At 41.0% G+C, this 23681-nt stretch overlaps 1 protein-coding gene across 8 annotated transcripts in view; it reads left to right on the forward strand.

The window, feature by feature from the left end:
- The first annotated feature begins 921 nt into the window (after nt 1–921).
- Nucleotides 922–23681, forward strand: part of dysf (dysferlin) — a 312999-nt gene continuing 290239 nt past the window's right edge. For 2 of the 8 annotated variants that reach the window (XM_062983273.1, XM_062983274.1), the window contains exon 1: nt 922–1194. In XM_062983273.1, the coding sequence (XP_062839343.1) occupies nt 1107–1194 (88 nt within the window). In that variant the 5' untranslated portion in view covers nt 922–1106. Of the gene's footprint in view, nt 1195–18803; nt 19138–23681 lie in introns of those variants that run through there. The other 6 variants (XM_062983267.1, XM_062983268.1, XM_062983269.1 and 3 more) reach the window with 4 other exon arrangements.

Consider the following 23681-nt stretch of genomic DNA (forward strand, 5'->3'; position numbering starts at 1 on the left):
CCTCCAGAAACTTTAATTTTGTGGCTTGAACTATGTTAAATTGGTCGAGACTCAATGAGATAAATAATCATTGGGAAACTAGAGCAAAAGGTGCCATAGCAGGAGGACGTCCCTCCCACAATAATAACAAAGTTTGTGCAGTTTAATAAACTTTGCCCACGTTTTTAGGATAGAACCCATTAGGAAATAATGACATTTATAACCCAGGAACAAAAACCCAGGAACAAAAACAAAAACATATACAGTAGAGTCTCACTTATCCAAGCCTCACTTATCCAAGTTTCTGGATTATCCAAGCCATTTTTGTAGTCAGTGTTTTCAATATATCGTGATATGTTTGGTGCTAAATTCGTAAATACAGTAATTACAGCATAACATTACTGCGTATTGAACTGCTTTTTTTTTGTCAAATTTGTTGTAAAACATGATGTTTTGGTACTTAATTTGTAAAACCATAACCTAATTTGAGGTTTAATAGGCTTTTCCTTAATCCCTCCTTATTATCCAAGATATTTGCTTATCCAAGCTTCTGCCGGCCCGTTTAGCTTGGATAAGTGAGACTCTACTGTATATATATATATATGGTGCATAATTAGGATCGAGTTAACAACAAAACCACTGGGCCAAATCACACCAAATTTGGCCACAATGCTCATCATCACTTTCCAAGGAGTGACCTTGCAGCTTCAAAGCCTGGCTGCTTCATACCTAGGGATATTGTATTGTTGGCCCACTTGAATGCCATTGAATAGCCTTGCAGCTTCAAAGCCTGGCTGCGTCGTACCTAGGGGACTCCATTGTTGGCCAGCTTGAATGCCACGAAGAAAACCCCGCTTAGGACTACGCCACAGCAATGCGTGGCCGGGCACATCTAGTAGTGTAATAAATTATAATTATAATAATGTGATAATATAAAGTGGGCCTTGCTCTGGTGTCCTCCTTCCAAGGGATGCTGTCCCTTTAAGAGCCTGCTTGGAGTGCCTGTCACTCTGTCTGTCTGTCTCTTGCTGCCCAGCCCTGCTCTGCTGCCTTGCCTTGGAAGGAGTGGGCTCAAAGGGAAAGGGAGGAAGGAAGGAAGGGGCCACGGGACCCCCCAGACCCCCCAAATGCTGCGGGTCTTCGTCCTCCACGCGCAGAACGTCCAGACGCCGGACACGGATGTCAGCGATGCCTATTGCTCCGTGCTCTTCGGGGGTGAGTGGACAGAAGCAGGATGAGTGTGCACTCCAGAGTGAATGGGAAGTGGAAGGAAGGGGCACCCAAAGGCCATCTAGTCCGGCCCAGTTCAGCCAGGCAGGAAGACAGTCTCATCCCTAGACAGAGGGTCATCTAGACTCTCTATAATAATAATAATAATAATAATAATAATAATAATAATAATAATAATAATAATAATAATAGGATCCTAGGTGGGATGAGAGTGCAGTTCAGAGGGAAGTAGAAGTGGAAGGAAGGGGCACCCAAAGGCCATCTAGTCCAGCCCAGTTCAGCCAGGCAGGAAGACAGTCTCATCCCTAGACAGAGGGTCATCTAGACTCTCTCTAATAATAATAATAATAATAGGATCCTAGGTGGGATGAGAGTGCAGTTCAGAGGGAAGTAGAAGTGGAAGGAAGGGGCACCCAAAGGCCATCTAGTCCGGCCCAGTTCAGCCAGGCAGGAAGACAGTCTCATCCCTAGACAGAGGGTCATCTAGACTCTCTATAATAATAATAATAATAATAATAATAATAGGATGCTAGGTGGGATGAGAGTGCAGTTCAGAGGGAAGTAGAACTGGAAGGAAGGGGCACCCAAAGGCCATCTAGTCCAGCCCAGTTCAGCCAGGCAGGAAGACAGTCTCATCCCTAGACAGAGGGTCATCTAGACTCTCTATTATAATAATAATAATAATAATAATAATAATAATAATAATAATAATAATAATAATAATAGGATCCTAGGTGGGATGAGAGTGCAGTTCAGAGGGAAGGAGAAGTGGAAGGAAGGGGCACCCAAAGGCCATCTAGTCCGGCCCAGTTCAGCCAGGCAGGAAGACAGTCTCATCCCTAGACAGAGGGTCATCTAGACTCTCTATTATAATAATAATAATAATAATAATAATAATAATAATAATAATAATAATAATAGGATCCTAGGTGGGATGAGAGTGCAGTTCAGAGGGAAGTAGAAGTGGAAGGAAGGGGCACCCAAAGGCCATCTAGTCCGGCCCAGTTCAGCCAGGCAGGAAGACAGTCTCATCCCTAGACAGAGGGTCATCTAGACCCTCTATTATAATAATAATAATAATAATAATAATAATAATAATAATAATAATAATAATAATAATAGGATCCTAGGTGGGATGAGAGTGCAGTTCAGAGGGAAGGAGAAGTGGAAGGAAGGGGCACCCAAAGGCCATCTAGTCCGGCCCAGTTCAGCCAGGCAGGAAGACAGTCTCATCCCTAGACAGAGGGTCATCTAGACTCTCTATTATAATAATAATAATAATAATAATAATAATAATAATAATAATAATAATAGGATCCTAGGTGGGATGAGAGTGCAGTTCAGAGGGAAGTAGAAGTGGAAGGAAGGGGCACCCAAAGGCCATCTAGTCCGGCCCAGTTCAGCCAGGCAGGAAGACAGTCTCATCCCTAGACAGAGGGTCATCTAGACCCTCTATTATAATAATAATAATAATAATAATAATAATAATAATAATAATAATAATAATAGGATCCTCGGTGGGATGAGAGTGCAGTTCAGAGGGAAGGAGAAGTGGAAGGAAGGGGCACCCAAAGGCCATCTAGTCCGGCCCAGTTCAGCCAGGCAGGAAGACAGTCTCATCCCTAGACAGAGGGTCATCTAGACTCTCTATAATAATAATAATAATAATAATAATAATAATAATAATAATAATAATAATAATAATAATAGGATCCTCGGTGGGATGAGAGTGCAGTTCAGAGGGAAGGAGAAGTGGAAGGAAGGGGCACCCAAAGGCCATCTAGTCCGGCCCAGTTCAGCCAGGCAGGAAGACAGTCTCATCCCTAGACAGAGGGTCATCTAGACTCTCTATTATAATAATAATAATAATAATAATAATAATAATAATAATATAATAATAATAATAATAATAATAATAATAATAATAATAATAATAATAATAGAATCCTAGGTGGGATGAGAGTGCAGTTCAGAGGGAAGTAGAAGTGGAAGGAAGGGGCACCCAAAGGCCATCTAGTCCGGCCCAGTTCAGCCAGGCAGGAAGACAGTCTCATCCCTAGACAGAGGGTCATCTAGACTCTCTATTATAATAATAATAATAATAATAATAATAATAATAATAATAATAATAATAATAATAATAATAATAATAATAGAATCCTAGGTGGGATGAGAGTGCAGTTCAGAGGGAAGTAGAAGTGGAAGGAAGGGGCACCCAAAGGCCATCTAGTCCAGCCCAGTTCAGCCAGGCAGGAAGACAGTCTCATCCCTAGACAGAGGGTCATCTAGACTCTCTATAATAATAATAATAATAATAATAATAATAATAATAATAATAATAATAATAATAATAATATAATAATAATAATAATAATAATAATAATAATAATAATAATAGAATCCTAGGTGGGATGAGAGTGCAGTTCAGAGGGAAGTAGAAGTGGAAGGAAGGGGCACCCAAAGGCCATCTAGTCCGGCCCAGTTCAGCCAGGCAGGAAGACAGTCTCATCCCTAGATAGAGGGTCATCTAGACTCTCTATTATAATAATAATAATAATAATAATAATAGGATCCTAGGTGGGATGAGAGTGCAGTTCAGAGGGAAGTAGAAGTGGAAGGAAGGGGCACCCAAAGGCCATCTAGTCCAGCCCAGTTCAGCCAGGCAGGAGGACAGTCTCATCCCTAGACAGAGGGTCATCTAGACTCTCTATTATAATAATAATAATAATAATAATAATAATAATAATAATAATAATAATAATAATAATAATAATAGGATGCTAGGTGGGATGAGAGTGCAGTTCAGAGGGAAGGAGAAGTGGAAGGAAGGGGCACCCAAAGGCCATCTAGTCCGGCCCAGTTCAGCCAGGCAGGAAGACAGTCTCATCCCTAGATAGAGGGTCATCTAGACTCTCTATTATAATAATAATAATAATAATAATAATAGGATCCTAGGTGGGATGAGAGTGCAGTTCAGAGGGAAGTAGAAGTGGAAGGAAGGGGCACCCAAAGGCCATCTAGTCCGGCCCAGTTCAGCCAGGCAGGAAGACAGTCTCATCCCTAGATAGAGGGTCATCTAGACTCTCTATAATAATAATAATAATAATAATAATAATAATAGGATCCTAGGTGGGATGAGAGTGCAGTTCAGAGGGAAGTAGAAGTGGAAGGAAGGGGCACCCAAAGGCCATCTAGTCCAGCCCAGTTCAGCCAGGCAGGAAAACAGTCTAATCCCTCTAGACAAGTGGCCATCTAGACTCTCAATATTATTATTATTATTATTAATAATAATAATAATAATAGAAAGGTAAAGGTTTCCCCTGACATTAAGTCCACTCGTGTCCGACTCTGGAGGGTTGGTGCTCATCTCCATTTCTAAGCCGAAGAGCCGGCGTTGCCTGTAGACACCTCCAAGATCATGTGACCATAGGCATGACTGCATGGAGCATAATAATAATAATAATAATAATAATAATAGTAGTAGTAGTAGTAGTAGGATTCTAGGTGGGATGAGAGTGCAATTCAGAGGGAGGGAGAAATGGAAGGAAGGGGCCCCCAAAGGTCATCCAGTCCAACCCCCATTCTTTCTGCCAAGCAGGAAGACAGTCCAATCCCTCTACAGATGGCCATCTAGACTATTATTATAAGCATGGAATCCTACAGTTGAAGGGGTCCCCAAAGGCCATCTAGTCCAGCCCAATCCAGCCAGGCAGGAAGACAGTCCAATCCTTCCAGAGAGAAGGTCATCTAGACTCTCTCTTATTATAATCATGGGATTCTAGGTGGGATGAGAGTGCAATTCTGAGGGAGGGAGAAGTGGAAGGAAGGGGCACCCAAAAGGTCATCTAGTCCAGCCCAATTCAACTAGGCAGGCAGACACAATCCAATCCCTCTAGAAAGATGGCCATCTAGACTCTCTTTTATTACAATAATGGAATCCTAGCATTGGAAGAGGCCCCCAAAGGCCATCCAGACTGACCCTCTTAAAAAGGCATGGGCCAACTTCGGCCCTCCCTTCAGGTGCTTTGGACTTCAACTCTCCCAATTCCCAACAGCCAAAGTTGGCCCGTGCCTAGTTTAGACTCTATTATTATAATCATGGGATTCTAGCATTGGAAGGGTCCCACAGAGGCCATCTAGTCCAGCCCAATTCAGCTACCCAGGAAGAGGGTGCAATCCTTCTACAGGTGGTCATCTAGACTATTATCATAACAATGGAATCCTAGCATTGGAAGGGACCCACAAAGGCCATCCAGTCCAACCCCCATTCTTTCTGCCAGACAGGAAGACATACTCCAGTCCTTAGATCAGGGGTCCCCAAACTAAGGCCCGGGGGCCGGATGTGGCCCATTGAAGCCAATTATCCGGCCCCCACAGCACAAGGGCAGAAGGGGGTTGGGCTAAATGACCCAAGGGGTCTCTTCTTCTCTTACAACCCTTATTATTATTATTATTATTATTATTATTATTATTATTATTATTATTATTATTATTATTACACAGCAAACAAGATAGACATGCTGAATTTCATATCACAAAATCACAAGTCGAACACTTCCCAAGCATTTAGGACTGTGAGATGTATTTTCGGATGATGCGCGCAGATCCCAGCAGGGTGGCCTTTTGCAGTTGGCAGATCGTAATTTTGTCAACGTCTATTGTTTCCAAATGCCGGCTGAGATCTTTTGGCACAGCACCCAGTGTGCCCATCACCACCGGGTATTAATAATAATAATAATAATAATAATAATAATAATAATAATAAATATTGAGGCTGGGAGGCCATCTGTCAGGGGTGCTTTGCTTGTGCTTTTGGTGCACAGAGGCAGAAGGGGGTTGGACTCAATGGCCCAAGGGTCTATTATTATTATTATTATTATTATTATTATTTATTAATATTGCTCGGTTGCCAACTATAGTCCGGCCCTCCAACGGTCCAAAGGATCGTGAACTGGCCCCCTGTTTAAAAAGTTTGGGGACCCCTGCCTTAGATAGCCATCCAGCCTCCCTTTCATTTTATTTTTATCATGGGATCCTTCCATCTAGACTCTCTATTATTATAATCATAGGATCCTAGCCTTGGAAGGGGTCCCCAAAGGCCATCTAGTCCAGCCCAATTCAGCCGGGCAGGAAGACAGTCCAATCCCTGGCCGTCTAGACTCTCTATTATTATAATCATGGGATCCTAGCATTGAAAAGGGTCCCCAAAGGCCATCCAATCCAGCCTCATTCTTTCTGACAAGCAGGAGGACACCCTCCAAAGGCCATCTAGTTGAGCCCAATGCAACCAGGCAGGGAAACCGTCCAATTCCTCTAGAGAGATGGCCATCTAGACTCAATTTTATTATAATAATAGAATAGAATAATATATCCTGAATAAGCTAACCTTATGTGTAATTCAAGGCAGGTTTTGGGGCCAGAATGATGGAGTAGGATATGGCAAAGGCCAAGTTCATTCTGTGAAGACAGGGAAGCACTAATGCCACCTTGACCAGGCAACAAAGGTTCATCCATTTCAGCTCCCAAGACACAACCAAAGCCTTCCCGACAGATGGCCATCCAGCCTGCCTTTATTATCGGAACCTAGCATTGGAAGGGTCTCCCAAAGGCCATCCAGTCCAACCCCAATTTGTCCTCTGGGAAGACACAATCCAATCCCTCCCGACAGATATCCACTTGGCCTCTGCTTCCAAGCCTGCAGGCCCCACCAGACCCAAAACAAGTCTATTTAGTGCTAGAGTTGGAGGGACCTCAAAGGTCATCCAAACTGACCCCCATTATACCAGGCACACAATCGTATCCCTCTGGACAGATGGCCACCCAGCCTCGGCTTCCAAACCTCCAGAGGAGACTTCACTGGCCGCCCATGCTTTCCACTAGAGTGGGAAGGGACCCCCAAGGCCATCCAGACCACCCCCAGTCTATCCATTTTATCATTTTGCAATGAGTCATGATGGCAAATCTGGCCCCTGGGGATGCAATTTACCTCTGTGAAATAGGAGCTTATGCCATTCTAGTAGTGGAAGTTCTGTTGTTTGCCTCCGAGACCTTTCCAATGCATTGCAATAACTGTCCAGAGCAGGTTGGCCTTTGCTTGTTCTCTCCTCGAGGCTGAGAGAGTGTGACTCTCCCGAGGCCAACCTGTGGGTTTCCCTTGGGATTTGAACCCAGGCCTCTTGCATCTCTCAGTGGATCAGAGAATTACACTATTAGGCCACGGTGGCGCAGTGGGTTAACTCCTTGTCCCGCTGAACTGCTGACCTGAAAGTCGGCAGTTCGAATCCGCGAGACAGGGTGAGCTCCCGTCTGTCAGCCCTAGCTCCTGCCAACCTAGCAGGTCGAAAATATGCAAGTGTGAGTAGACACCAACCTAGTAGTTTGAAAACATGCAAATGCGAGTAGATAAATAGGTACTGCTTTGGGAAGAAGCAGCCTACAAATGCCATATGCGGAAACAAAAGCAAATACATTCTAAAAGTTTGTACCAAAACCCCACTGACTTGGGTTTGGAGCAAGTGGGACAAACTGAATGCATTGTTTGCAACCTGGAGCCAATCCATAGTTGATCGATGCCGCCTGGTTCCCGTTTGCACGATCCGTCCTTTGGAAGAGTTTCCTTTTACACACAATCGGCAGAAACAGCTCCACACAAACAACGGGGTTTATGGAAACCGGTGCCTTTGCAAAAGCAAGTTTTGCAGCATTTTGGTCGGTGAAGCTTATTTGCTTTGAGCCAGGCCCGGCTTAAGCCTCCTGATGCCTGTCCAGGGGAGTTTCTGTCTGCGGGCCTCATGCACTTACACCAATATTTGGGCTTCTAATCTCCAATCCCAGAGGATTGCCTAAACCAGGGGTCCTCAAACTTGGTCCCTCAGATTGTTGAGGGGCCGAATTATCATTTGAAAAAAAAAAAAAAAAAAACGAGCAAATCCCTATGCTCACTGCACATGTCTTATTTGTAGTGCAAAAAACAAAAACAAAACTCCAGCAACAATTACTTATTTATTTATTACATTTCTACCCCACCCTCTCTCACCCCGAGGGGGACTCAGAGCGGCTTACAAGTTGTATGTACATACAATATATTGTGTTATTAGCATAGCACAATATTAGCATTATCTATATATATAAAAGAGTGATGGCATCACGGCAACCGACAAAACAACAAAACTACAGGCCCCCCCAACCTCGAAATTTGACAACACAACCCATCATCCACGGCTCTAGGTTGATACAACAAAAAGAAAAGAAAAATAAAGTCCTAATTAGAGGGAGAGGAATAATTGCTTTTATCCAATTGCTGCCAGTTAGAAGGCTAAGCTCCTCCAACTTGGTCTCCTAGCAACCCAATAAAAAATAATAAAAAACACTAAAAAAATTCAAACACCAAAAGATTAATACAGTAAAATACTATAATAACAGAAAATAACTAAAATAATACAAGAAAATAATAAAATATAATAAAAAGATAACATATAATAAAATTAATTAAAAAATACAAATAACATCAAATAAAAATTACACAACAATTTTTCACCAATACCACCACCACTTTGCCACAGCAACGCGTGGCCGGGCACAGCTAGTATATTACTATATTGCACTATACCAGAATACCGTAATATTATTAGTAATATTACATTTAATATATAATATATAATTAATATTACTATATTATACAATATTATTATATTGTATTATTATTATTATTATTATTATTATTATTATTATTATTATTATTATTATCCGCCCTGAGTCCCCTATTGGGTGAGAAAGGCGGGGGTAGAAATACTGTAATAAATAAATAAATATTATATTGTATTACATTATAATATTTATTATCAACATGTATTACAATATATTATATTATTACCATATCATTCATTTACAATATTTCATTTACAAGATTGGTAAATGAAAAAAAACAATATTTAAAAATAAAAATAATTTTAACCAACATACTGTAAACTTATCAGGATTTCAGTGGGAAGTGTGGGCCTGTTTCTGGCCAATGAGATCGTCAAGTAGGATTGTTGTTGTGCCTTCAAGTCATTTCAGACTTTGGGAGAGCCTAAAACTGAGAGCGGGGGCCAGGTCAATGGCCTTGGAGGGCCGCATCCGGCCCCCGGCCTTAGTTTGGGGACCCCTGGCCTAAACCCTTAGGTGCAAATAGCAAGGCCCCCCCCTTCCCTCCCTCCCTCCCTTTCCTTGCAACAGGTGGTCCCGGGGGGGGGGGTATCAATGGGGCAAAGCAGGGAAGGATCGGGGTCCTTGTCCATCTCTTTGTGAGTTTATAAAGCTACTAGCTTTGCCCAGCCACGTGTTGCTGTGGCTTATGGGAATCCTTTGTTGGCCAGGTGGGAGAGCAGTGAATAGCCTTGCAGCCTCAAAGCCTGGCCGTTTTCTTCTTATGGGAATCCTTGTTTGGTGAGTTAGAATGCGACGCAATAGGTTTGCTGCTTGGAAGGCTGGGTACTTGCGTTCCAGGGGAATGGTTTTTGTTGGGCTGCTAGAATTGCAACGAATAGCCTCGCTGCTTCAAAGCCTGGCTGCTTGCTACCTAGGGGAATCTTTGGTTGGTCGGCTTCAATAGTACAGAGTAGTATCGCTGCTTCAAAGCCTGTCCGCCTTCTACCAAGGTTAATCCTTTGTTGGTCTGGTTCAGGGGTCCCCAAACTAAGGCCCGGGGGCCGGATGCGGCCCTCCAAGGCCATTGACCTGGCCCCCGCCCTCAGTTTTAGACGTAGGCTCGCCCAAAGTCTGAAATGATTTGAAGGCACAACAACAACAATCCTACTTGATGATCTCATTGGCCAGAAGCAGGCCCACACTTCCCACTGAAATCCTGATAAGTTTACAGTATGTTGGCTAAAATTATTTTTATTTTTAAATATTGTAAATGAATGATATGGTAATAATCTATATATATAAAAGAGTGATGGCATCACGGCAGCGGACAAAACAACAAAAGTAAACACCCCACAACCTCGAAAATTGACATCACAACCCCTCATCCATGCCTCTAGGTTGATACAACAAAAAGAAAAGAAAAATAAAGTCCTAATTAGAGGGAGAGGAATAATTGCTTTTATCCAATTGCTGCCAGTTAGAAGGCTAAGCTCCGCCCACTTGGTCTCCTAGCAACCCACTCAGCCCAGTGTTAATAAAATAATGATAAAAAAATAAATACAAATAATACAATAAAAATTATGAAAAACACTAAAATAATTAATACAATAAAATACTATAACAAAATGACTAAAAATAATACAACAAAATAATAAAATATAATAAATAAAAAAGATAAGTGACAATAAAATTAATTTTAAAAAATACAAATAACGTCAAATAAAAATTCCACAACAAGTTTTAACCGATACCACCACCACTTTGCCACAGCAACGCGTGGCCGGGCACAGCTAGTATAATGTATTGTGTATACATATAATATTGATAATAATATTATAATGTAATAAAATATAATATTTATTTATTTCAGTATTTCTAACCCGCCTTTCTCACCCAATAGGGGACTCAGGGTGGCTAATAATAATAATACGATATAATAATAATATTAATTAAATATTATATAGGTAAAGGTAATATTACTAATAATATTACGGTATAGTGGTATAGTTCAATATAGTAATATATAATGCTAATATTGTGCTATGCTAATAATATAATATATATATATATAATATAATATATTGTATGTACATACAACTTGTAAGCCGCTCTGAGTCCCCTTCGGGGTGAAAGAGGGTGGGGTATAAATATAGTAAATAAATAAATAAGTAAATAAATAAGTAAATAAATAAGTAATTGTTGCTGGGGTTTTTTTTTTGCACTACAAATAAGACATGTGCAGTGAGCATAGGAATTTGTTCATTTTTTTCCCCAAATGATAATTCGGCCCCTCAACAATCTGAGGGACCATGAATCGGCCCTCCACTTTAAAAGTTTGAGGACCCCTGGTCTGGTTGAATTGCACTGAATAGCCTTGCAGCTTCGATGCCTGGCTGTGTTATGCCTAGGGGAATCCCTGTTTGGTGAGCTGAAGTCGCACCCTCAATCAAAGAGCTGCAGGCGTCACACTCACTTCCTGGAACAATTCCACCAGCGTTGCCTCCGAATAATCCTGCCAATCTCTTGGGAAGACAGGCGGACAAATGTCAGCGTTCAGGAAGAAGAAGCCAAGACCACCAGCCCTGGAACCACGCTCCTACGCCATCAATTCCACTGGACTGTCCACGTTGTCCGAATGTCCAGAGATCACCATTGTCTCCCAAAGCAGTGACTCTACTCCCAACTCAAGAACGGGAAACATAATGTGGACAACTTCAACAGAAAGGAGGAAACCATGAAAATGAACAAAATCTGGCTACCAGTAAAAAAGTTTTTAAAAAAGTTTTTAAAAAGTTTTTTAAAAACTCAAAAATTAGAACAGTAAATAAGAAGCAACACTCTGAGACATGGGAACTAGGGGCAGCTAACAAAGGATTCCCCCAGGCAGGAAGAAGCCAGGAGATGAAGCTATTCAATGCTAATCAAGGTGATTAGCTGCAACATTCACGCTGGCCTCCAACTGACAAGAGTTCTTCTCTCACCCTGGACTTCCCACAGATACAGTAGAGTCTCACTTATCCAACACTCGCTTATCCAACGTTCTGGATTATCCAACGCATTTTTGTAGTCAATGTTTTCAATACATTGTGATGTTTTGGTGCTAAATTCATAAATACAGTAATTACTACATAGCATTACTGCGTATTGAACTACTTTTTCTGCCAAATTTGTTGTCTAATATGATGTTTTGGTGCTTAATTTGTAAAATCATAACCTAATTTGATGTTTAATAGGCTTTTCCTTAATCTCTCCTTATTATCCAACATATTCACTTATCCAACGTTCTGCCGGCCCGTTTACGTTGGATAAGAGAGACTCTACTGTATATATAAACCTTCCTTGCTTAGTTTCTCCATGCCTCACAACCTCTGAACACGCCTGCCATAGATGTGGGGGAAACGTCAGGAGAGAATACTTCTGGAACATGGCCAGACAGCCCAGAAAACATACAACAACCCTGTGATCCTGGCCATGAAAGCCTTCGACAACACGGGAAACGTAATGTTGGTGGACAGGAAAAGAGATGGAAAGACACTGAGAACTGGGAAGCCCTGGCCCTTGAGTGCTCTGATTGGAGGTCAGCTGTGACCAGCAGTGCTGTGGAACTGGAAGAGGCACGAATGAATGGAGGGCGAAAAGGAGAAATGTGCCAAGAGGAAGAAGGTGCTTCAAGCCAACCCTGACCAGGACCTACGTCTGCTTGGAAACCGATGTCCTCACTAGGGAGGAACATGTGGGTCAAGGATAGGTCTCCACAGCCACCTAGGCCTCCACCACCAAGGGACTAGACTCGGAGGACCATCATCCTCGAGCTACGAGGGATCGCCTAAGACGTTGGGGGTCTTCAATGCCTCCGGCTAGGGGCCCTTGGGATTCCGAGGGAGAAATGTTGAGTTTCATCTGTGAATAACACTATGCATAAACATTTGGACAATGTTGTGTTCCTGGCTTGAAAGTGGGGCGCAGAAGGGGGCAGCAGTGCACAGCCAAAGGGTGCTGGAGCTTCAACCCAGGACCCCAAAGAAAGGGGGCCATCTGTCAGGAGCGCTTGGATTGTGTCCTCCTGCATGGTAGAAGGAAGTTGATCTGGATGATCCTTAGGGGTCACTCCAACCCTTAGGATTGAATGTTGTTGTTATTATTAGTAGTAGTAGTATTAGTATTGAGAGGCTGGGTGGCCATCTGTTGGGAGTGCTTGGATTGTGTCCTCCATGGCAGAATTGGGTTGGACTGGATGGCCTTTAGGGGTGTCTCCTAACTGTCTGATGCTATGATTCGATGTGTATTATTATTGTGCAGATATTGGATGGCCATCTGTCAGGAGTGGTTGGATTGTGTCCTCCTGCATGATATAAGGAAGTTGAACTGGATGATCCTTAGGGGTATCTGCTAACCTTAGGATTGTACAATATTCTTATTCTTCTTATTATTGAGAGGCTGGGTGGCCATCTGTTGGGAGTGCTTGGATTGTGTCCTCCATGGCAGAGTTGAGTTGGAGTGGATGGCCTTTAGGGGTGTCTCCTAACTGTCTGATGCTATGATTCGATGTGTGTTATTATTGTGCAGATATTGGATGGCCATCTGTCAGGAGTGGTTGGATTGTGTCCTCCTGCATGATATAAGGAAGTTGAACTGGATGATCCTTAGGGGTATCTGCTAACCTTAGGATTGTACAATATTCTTATTCTTCTTATTATTGAGAGGCTGGGTGGCCATCTGTTGGGAGTGCTTGGATTGTGTCCTCCATGGCAGAGTTGAGTTGGAGTGGATGGCCTTTAGGTGTGTCTCCTAACTGTCTGATGCTATGATTCGATGTGTATTATTATTGTGCAGATATTGGATGGCCATCTGTCAGGAGTGGTTGGATTGTGTCCTCCTGCATGATATGAGGAAGTTGAACTGGATGATCCTTACGTGTGTCTCCTAAACTTATGATTGTATGATGTTCTTCTTCTTCTTCTTCTTCTTCTTCTTCTTCTTCTTCTTCTTATTATTATTATTATTATTATTATTATTGAGAGGCTGGCTGGCCATCTGTTGGGAGTGCTTGGATTGTATCATCCAATGGGAGAGTTGGGTTGGACTGCATAGCCTTCAGGGGTCTGCGCTTTGAGGGCACCTTATTTTCCTGATGGATGACAGGTAGATAGATGGAAAGATGGTAGAGAAATACATGATAAATGGATGGATGGATTGATAGATAGGTGATAGATAGATACATAGATAGATAGATGGCAAATAGGTAGTGGATAGATGATACATAGATGATGGATAGATAGATAGATGATAGATAGGTAGAGGATAGAGAGATAGTAAATAAATATATGGTAGATAGATAGATGATGGATAGAAGTTAGATAGAGAAATGATAGATAGATGATAGATAGATAGATAGATCATAGACAGAGGATGGATAGGTAGAGAATAGATAGACAATGGATAGCTCGATGGTAGATAGATAAATGATAGATGATAGATGATGAATAGATAGATAAGAGATAGATAATGATACATAGATAGATGGAAGATAGATGGGTGGTGGATAGATAGATCATAGATAGATAATAGATAGATAAATGGATAGATAGATAGGTAGATAGGTGATAAATAGATAGGTAGATAGATGGTAGATAGATAGATGATAAATAGATAGGTAGATAGATAAATGATAGATGATAGATAGATATATTATAGATTATAGATAAATGACACTTAGATGATATAGATAGATAGTAGATACATAAATGATAGGTGATAGTGGATAGATAGATAGATGATAGGTAGGTAGATAGTAGATAGATGATAGTGGATAGACATATAGTAGATAGATAAATGATAGATGATAGTGGATAGATAGATAGATGAGGTAGGCAGATAGTAGATAGATGATAGTGGATAGACATATAGTAGATAGATAAATGATAGATGATAGTGGATAGATAGATAGATGATAGGTAGGTAGATAGTAGATAGATGATAGTGGATAGACATATAGTAGATAGATAAATGATAGATGATAGTGGATAGATAGATAGATGATAGGTAGGTAGATAGTAGATAGATGATAGTGGATAGACATATAGTAGATAGATAAATGATAGATGATAGTGGATAGATAGATAGATGAGGTAGGCAGATAGTAGATAGATGATAGTGGATAGACATATAGTAGATAGATAAATGATAGATGATAGTGGATAGATAGATAGATGATAGGTAGGTAGATAGTAGATAGATGATAGTGGATAGACATATAGTAGATAGATAAATGATAGATGATAGTGGATAGATAGATAGATGATAGGTAGGTAGATAGTAGATAGATGATAGTGGATAGACATATAGTAGATAGATAAATGATAGATGATAGTGGATAGATAGATAGATGAGGTAGGCAGATAGTAGATAGATGATAGTGGATAGACATATAGTAGATAGATAAATGATAGATGATAGTGGATAGATAGATAGATGATAGGTAGGTAGATAGTAGATAGATGATAGTGGATAGACATATAGTAGATAGATAAATGATAGATGATAGTGGATAGATAGATAGATGAGGTAGGCAGATAGTAGATAGATGATAGTGGATAGACATATAGTAGATAGATAAATGATAGATGATAGTGGATAGATAGATAGATGATAGGTAGGTAGATAGTAGATAGATGATAGTGGATAGACATATAGTAGATAGATAAATGATAGATGATAGTGGATAGATAGATAGATGATAGGTAGGTAGATAGTAGATAGATGATAGTGGATAGACATATAGTAGATAGATAAATGATAGATGATAGTGGATAGATAGATAGATGATAGGTAGGTAGATAGTAGATAGATGATAGTGGATAGACATATAGTAGATAGATAAATGATAGATGATAGTGGATAGATAGATAGATGATAGGTAGGTAGATAGTAGATAGATGATAGTGGATAGACATATAGTAGATAGATAAATGATAGATGATAGTGGATAGATAGATAGATGAGGTAGGCAGATAGTAGATAGATGATAGTGGATAGATAGTAGATAGATAAATGATAGATAAATGACAGATTATCGATGACAGTTATATAAATGACAGATGACAGGTGATGGATAGTTGATAAATAATGGCTAAATTATAGATAGGTGATGGATGAAGAGATAGATTATAGTTAGATTGATAGATAAATGGTTAGATTGACAGTATATAGCTATATGATAGATAGATGATAAATGATAGATAATTTTTTTTTCCGTGTCAGGAGCAACTGGAGTTGCTTCTGGTGTGAGAGAATTGGCCGTCTGCAAGGACATTGCCTGGATGTTTTGATGTTTTTACCATCCTTGTGGGAGGCTTCTTTCATGTCCCCGCATGGAGCTGGAGCTGACAGAGGGAGCTCATCTGCGCTCTCCCCGGGTGGGATTCGAACCTGGCAGCCTTCAGGTCAGCAGCCCAACCTTCAAGTCACGAGGCTTTTATCCGCTAGGCCACTGGAGGCTCCAGATCATAGATAGATGGATAGTACCCTGTTTTCCCCAAAATAAGACATCTCCAGAAAATAAGACCTAGTAGAGGTTTTGCTGAATTGCTAAATATAAGGCCTCCCCTGAAAGTAAGACCTAGCAAAGTTTTTGTTTGGAAGCATGCCCGGCGCCCGCCAAACAAAACACCATAGCGTGCAGGATTGGTAAATGTATATACCAGTTGTATATGGAAATAATGGTACAGTAGAGTCTCACTAATCCAAGCTAAACGGGCCGGCAGAAGCTTGGATAAGCGAATATCTTGGATAATAAGGAGGGATTATGGAAAAGCCTATTAAACATCAAAATAGGTTATGATTTTACAAATTAAGCACCAAAACATCATGTTAGACAACAAATTTGACAGAAAAAGTAGTTCAATACGCAGTAATGCTATGTAGTAATTACTGTATTTATGAATTTAGCACCAAAAAATCACGATATATTGAAAACATTGACTACAAAAATGGCTTGGATTATCCAGAGGCTTGGATAAGCGAGGCTTGGATTAGTGAGACTCTACTGTAGTAACAAGAAATTCTTGACAGAAGTCACAGTTTGTCTGGTTTGGTTATGTTGGTTTGTGATGACAACTACTGTACAGTATAGAATCAATGCTCATTTTTTTGTTCAACCATAAATGTGAATTCTTCTTCATGGAAAAATAAGACATTCCCTGAAAATAAGACCTAGCGCATCTTTGGGAGCAAAAAATAAGATAAGACACTGTCTTATTTTCGGGGAAACACGGTAATAGATAAGCTACTTGGATAAGTGAGACTCTAAATGTGTGTATATATATATACAGTAGAGTCTCCCTTATCCAACATAAACAGACTGGCAGAACGTTGGATAAGCGAATATAAAATAAAATAAGATAAGACACTGTCTTATTTTCAGGTAAACACGGTAATAGATAAGCTACTTGGATAAGTGAGACTCTAAATGTGTGTATATATATATATACAGTAGAGTCTCCCTTATCCAACATAAACAGACTGGCAGAACGTTGGATAAGCGAATATAAAATAAAATAAGATAAGAGACTGTCTTATTTTCGGGGAAACACGGTAATAGATAAGCTACTTGGATAAGTGAGACTCTAAATGTGTGTATATATATATACAGTAGAGTCTCCCTTATCCAACATAAACAGACTGGCAGAACGTTGGATAAGCGAATATAAAATAAAATAAGATAAGACACTGTCTTATTTTCGGGGAAACACGGTAATAGATAAGCTACTTGGATAAGTGAGACTCTAAATGTGTGTATATATATATACAGTAGAGTCTCCCTTATCCAACATAAACAGACTGGCAGAACGTTGGATAAGCGAATATAAAATAAAATAAGATAAGACACTGTCTTATTTTCGGGGAAACACGGTAATAGATAAGCTACTTGGATAAGTGAGACTCTAAATGTGTGTATATATATATACAGTAGAGTCTCCCTTATCCAACATAAACAGACTGGCAGAACGTTGGATAAGCGAATATAAAATAAAATAAGATAAGAGACTGTCTTATTTTCAGGTAAACACGGTAATAGATAAGCTACTTGGATAAGTGAGACTCTAAATGTGTGTATATATATATATACAGTAGAGTCTCCCTTATCCAACATAAACAGACTGGCAGAACGTTGGATAAGCGAATATAAAATAAAATAAGATAAGAGACTGTCTTATTTTCGGGTAAACACGGTAATAGATAAGCTACTTGGATAAGTGAGACTCTAAATGTGTGTATATATATATATACAGTAGAGTCTCCCTTATCCAACATAAACAGACTGGCAGAACGTTGGATAAGCGAATATAAAATAAAATAAGATAAGAGACTGTCTTATTTTCGGGTAAACACGGTAATAGATAAGCTACTTGGATAAGTGAGACTCTAAATGTGTGTATATGTATATACAGTAGAGCCTCCCTTATCCAACATAAACAGACTGGCAGAACGTTGGATAAGCGAATATAAAATAAAATAAGATAAGAGACTGTCTTATTTTCGGGTAAACACGGTAATAGATAAGCTACTTGGATAAGTGAGACTCTAAATGTGTGTATATGTATATACAGTAGAGCCTCCCTTATCCAACATAAACAGACTGGCAGAACGTTGGATAAGCGAATATAAAATAAAATAAGATAAGACACTGTCTTATTTTCGGGGAAACACGGTAGATAGAAAGATGGATGGGTGGATAGACAGATTGAGAGATTGACAGATGACAGAGAGATGGAAGGGAGAGAGGGAGAGAGAGTGTGTGTGTGTGTGTGTGTGTGTGTGTGTGTGTTGGCTAGCTGGCCAGTCCTTTGGGGCTCCCTGCGGCGAGAGTCGGGCGGAGCACGCGTGGGGCGGGTGGTCCTGCTGCGGGGCCCGTGGGCGTGGCGTGGCTGCTGTGGGCGTGTCCGTGGGCGTGGCCCCTCCTCCCTTCTTTTCCCAGGCCCCTCCCCTTTGCCCGGGCATCCTGTCCTGGGTGGGCGATGCTGCGGTGCGTGGCGGTGCGGGCCTCCAGCCTGGCCCCCCCGCCCGGGGCCGAGAAGAAGCGCGGCGGCAGCCCCGTGGACCCCGTTGCCAGCCTGGCCTTCCGAGGTAGGGACTGGGCTCCTCCCTTCTTTCCTCCCCTCTCTCCCATCCCTCCGTCCCACAGCCCCGTGGACCCCGTTGCCAGCCTGGCCTTCCGAGGTAGGGACTGGGCTCCTTCCCTCTCTCCCATCCCTCCATCCCACAGCCCCGTGGACCCCGTTGCCAGCCTGGCCTTCCGAGGTAGGGACTGGGCTCCTTCCCTCTCTCCCACCCTCCATCCCACACTCAGACTCACACTCCGTCTGTGCCCAAGTTCGGGAACTGTGTTCTGTTCCCGGTTGGGAAGGGTCCTTCCTTCCTTCCTCTCGAGTCGTGCAGATCTCGCTTGGGAAGGGGTTTCCCTCCTCCTCCACAACACGTGTTGTTTCTGTGTCTTGAGTGGGTTGGGACTCGCATTTGTGTGGGAAATGAGTTGGGCACTCAATGCCCTTCCTTCCTGGAAGAATGTTCAATATACGCTGCTACGCTGATGGCACAGTGTGTTAAAGCGCTGAGCTGCTGCACTTGCAGACAGAAAGGTCCCAGGTTCGAATCCCGGGAGCGGAGTGAGCGCCCGCTGTTAGCCCCAGCTTCTGCCAACCTAGCAGTTCAAAAACATGCCAATATTGACTTAGACAATATGAATAGATGATTAAAGAAATGGACTAAGGACTGTAACTACTTCAAGTATCTGTGTAAAAGATCGAAGTGACAAATTTTATTTTTTATTTCTTTTATTTTATTTTTTAATTTTTTTGTTTTTTGTTTTTTTGTCTTATTTCTTTCTCCTTTCTTTCTTCCCTTCCTTTTCCCTTTCCCCCTTTTATTAGCTCACTGCACTTATACTTTCAATGACTTTGTTTGTTCTCACAATCTCACTGAAAATATTATCTGGAAACTCAATAAAATTATTTAAAAACAAAACAAAACATGCCAATGTGAGTAGATCAATAGGTACCGCTCCTATTGGCGGGAAGGTAAAAGTGCTCCTTACAGTCATGCCAGTGGCCACATGACCTGGAGATTATTATTATTTATTATTAACATCACTTTTACCCCGGCTTTCTCCCCGAGGGGACTCAAAGCGGCTTACAGTAAATAGGCAAAAAATCAATGCCTAAAAACAATGTAAAAACAACAATTCATATAAAACAATCTACAAAACAACGATTCATATAAAACAGGTACCATTGCAAAATAAAATCACATTATATAAAATTTTAAGCATGTCTACGGACATGTCTGTGGACAACGCCAGCTCTTCGGCTTAGAAATGGAGATGAGCACCAACCCCCAGAGTGTGAGTAGATCAATAGGTACTGCTCCTGCAGGAAGGTAACAGCGCTCCATGCAGTCACGGCAGTGGCCACATGACCTTGGAGGTGTCTACGGACAACGCCGGCTCATCGGCTTAGAAATGGAGATGAGCACCAACCCCCAGAGTGTGAGTAGATCAATAGGTACTGCTCCGGTGGGAAGGTAACGGCACTCCATGCAGTCCTTCCCGTGGCCACATGACCTTGGAGGTGTCTACGGACAACGCCGGCTCATCGGCTTAGAAATGGAGATGAGCACCAACCCCCAGAGTGTGAGTAGATCAATAGGTACTGCTCCGGCAGGAAGGTAACAGCGCTCCATGCAGTCACGGCAGTGGCCACATGACCTTGGAGGTGTCTACGGACAACGCCGGCTCTTCGGCTTAGAAATGGAGATGAGCACCAACCCCGAGTCGGGTACGGCTGGACTTAACGTCAGGGGAAACCTTTACCTTTACCTTATACACTGAATGCATTGCATAGACTTGACTAATAAAATTATTCACTCCATATTATACACTGAGTAGTAGAAAAGTCTTATTAATCGAAAAATATCCACTCCTTAGAAGAATATTAGACACGGAATGCCCTGAAGAGTGCCTGAAGCTAGAAGGGAGTTCGGCATCAAATAGCATTCATTCCCAGGAGTGAATGCGCAGAATTGCACGAGTTGATGGGTAGAAAAGTCTTATTCATTGAATACAGTGTTCTCTCACTACTTTGCGGTTCACTTTTTGCGGATTTGCTGTTTCTCGGTTTTTCTATAAACTCTAAAAGACTATCATAAATCATAAAAAATCACAATTTATAGCCTAAGCCGAAGGGAGAGAAAAAGAGCCCAAGTGAGAACGGGAGGAGAAGGAGGCGATTTATCAACACACGATTAAAATGGTGTATTTACTACAATAATGTATAAATATTAAAATAAATATAGTGTCCCTACTTTGTGGATTTTCACTTATTGTGGATGGTCCTGGAACGTAAGCAATAAGTGAGTGAACACTGTACACCAAATAACATTCACTGCTGGAAGACAGGCAGGCACTAATTATCATTCACTCGTGTAGAAATAATCCTAATAATAGGGCTGCTGTGAATTTTCTGAGCTGTCTGGCCATCCTCAGAGGTGGTGAGGTCTGTTGGGAACTAACTAGGCAACAGGGGTTCATATATACAGTATATCCCTATGGAATGATGTCCAGGGTGGGAGAAGGAACTCTAGTCTGTTGGAGGTAAATGTGGCGGGATAGAAAAACAAATCTGCCTGCGGGAATCCTTGGTTGGGAGGTGTTAGCTGGCCCAGATTTTTTTGTTTTGTTTTGTTTTGTTCCAGAAACTTTGTTGTTTCCGTGGCGCAAAGTAGTTGTGTTGAATGGGTTGAGACTCTCATGTGTGTTAGAAGAGAGTTCGGCACTAAATATCATTCATTCCTGGAAGAGATATATATATATATATATACTAGCTGTGCCCGGCCACACGTTGCTGTGGCAAAGTGGTGGCGATATTGGTTAAAAATTGTTGTGTAATTTTTATTTGACGTTATTTGCAATGTTTTTATTAATTTCATTGTAAATTATATTTTTATTTATTATATTTTATTATTTTCTTGTATTATTTTTTAGTTATTTTCTGTTATTATAGTATTTTCTTGTATTATTTTTTTAGTGTTTTTAATTGTTTTTTATTGGGTTGCTAGGAGACCAAGTTGGAGGAGCTTAGCCTTCTAACTGGCAGCAATTGGATAAAAGCAATTATTCCTCTCTCTCTAATTAGGACTTTATTTTTCTTTTCTTTTTGTTGTATCAACCTAGAGGCGTGGATGATGGGTTGTGTTGTCAATTTTCGAGGTTGTGGGGTGTTTACTTTTGTTGTTTTGTCCGCTGCCGTGATGCCATCACTCTTTTATATATATATATATACACACACACACACACACACACACACACACACACTGTTATGCACTGGATGCATTGAATAGACTTGACTGGTAGAACAGTCTTATTAATAGAAAAATATTCCCTCCTTATTAGACACTGAATGCACTGAATAGTGTTTGAAGCTATAAGGGAGTTCGGCATTAAATAGCATTCATTCCTAGGAGTCTTAAACATACGCCAAATGCACTGGATACGAGAGTCTTATTCAATGAATGCACCAAACAGCATTCAGCGCTGGAAGATAGTTAGGCACTCATTACCATTCACTAGAGAGCAATATAAACAACAACAACAACAACAACAGCAACAGCAACATATGCTGTCGCAGGATGTCCCTTCCACAGAAACAAAGTTATCTATTATTATTATTATTATTATTATTATTATTATTATTATTATTATTATTATTATTTTATTGTATGACACAGCAAACAAGATAGACATGCTGGATTTCATATCACAAAATCACAAGTCGAACACTTCCCAAGCGTCTAGGACTGTGTGATGTATTATTATTATTATTATTATTATTATTATTATTATTATTATTATTATTATTATTGTATGACACAGCAAACAAGATAGATATGCTGGATTTCATATCACAAAATCACAAGTCGATCACTTCCCAAGTGTCTAGGACTGTGTGATGTATTTTCGGATGATGCGTGCAGATCCCAGCAGGGTGGCCTTTTGCAGTTGGCAGATCGTGATTTTGTCAATGTCTGTTGTTTCCAAATGCCGGCTGAGATCTTTTGGCACGGCACCCAGTGTGCCCATCACCACCGGGACCGCCTGCACTGGTTTCTGACAGAGTCTTTGAAGTTCAATCTTGAGGTCCTGAGAGCGGCTGAGTTTTTCCTGTTGTTTTTCATCAATGCGACTGTCACCTGGGATGGCAACATCAATGGTCCAAACCTTTTTCTTTTCCACAACTGTGATGTCTGGTGTGTTGTGTTCCAGAACTTTGTCAGTCTGGATTCGGAAGTCCCACAGTATCTTTGCGTGCTCATTTTCCAAGACTTTTGCAGGTTTGTGATCCCACCAGTTCTTTCCTGCTGGGAGGTGGTACTTGAGGCATAAGTTCCAATGGATCATTTGGGCCACATAGTTGTGCCTCCGTTTGTAGAAAATTGCACAGACAGATTATTATTATTATTATTATTATTATTATTATTATTATTATTATTATTAGCTTCAGCGGCTGAGAGGGAAAAGGAAGGGGCCTGGGGCCAGGAATTGTGGGAGATGAAGTCAAAAACACCTGGGGAAAGGGCCCAAATTTTCCCATGCCTGCATTAGAAAGATATTAAGTAGAGGAATCTTGGAGTTTGGTAGAGCCTCCTTTCTTCTCTAGAGGCCTTTAAGCAGAGACTGGATGGCCATCTGTCGGGAGAGATCGGGTGGTGTCTTCTTACCTGGCAGAAAGAAATTATTTAATATTTATTCATTTACAGTATTTATATTCCGCCCTTCTTTCTCACCCCAAAGG

Source organism: Anolis carolinensis, chromosome 5, assembly GCF_035594765.1.
Source record: "Anolis carolinensis isolate JA03-04 chromosome 5, rAnoCar3.1.pri, whole genome shotgun sequence".
NCBI lineage: Eukaryota > Metazoa > Chordata > Lepidosauria > Squamata > Dactyloidae > Anolis > Anolis carolinensis.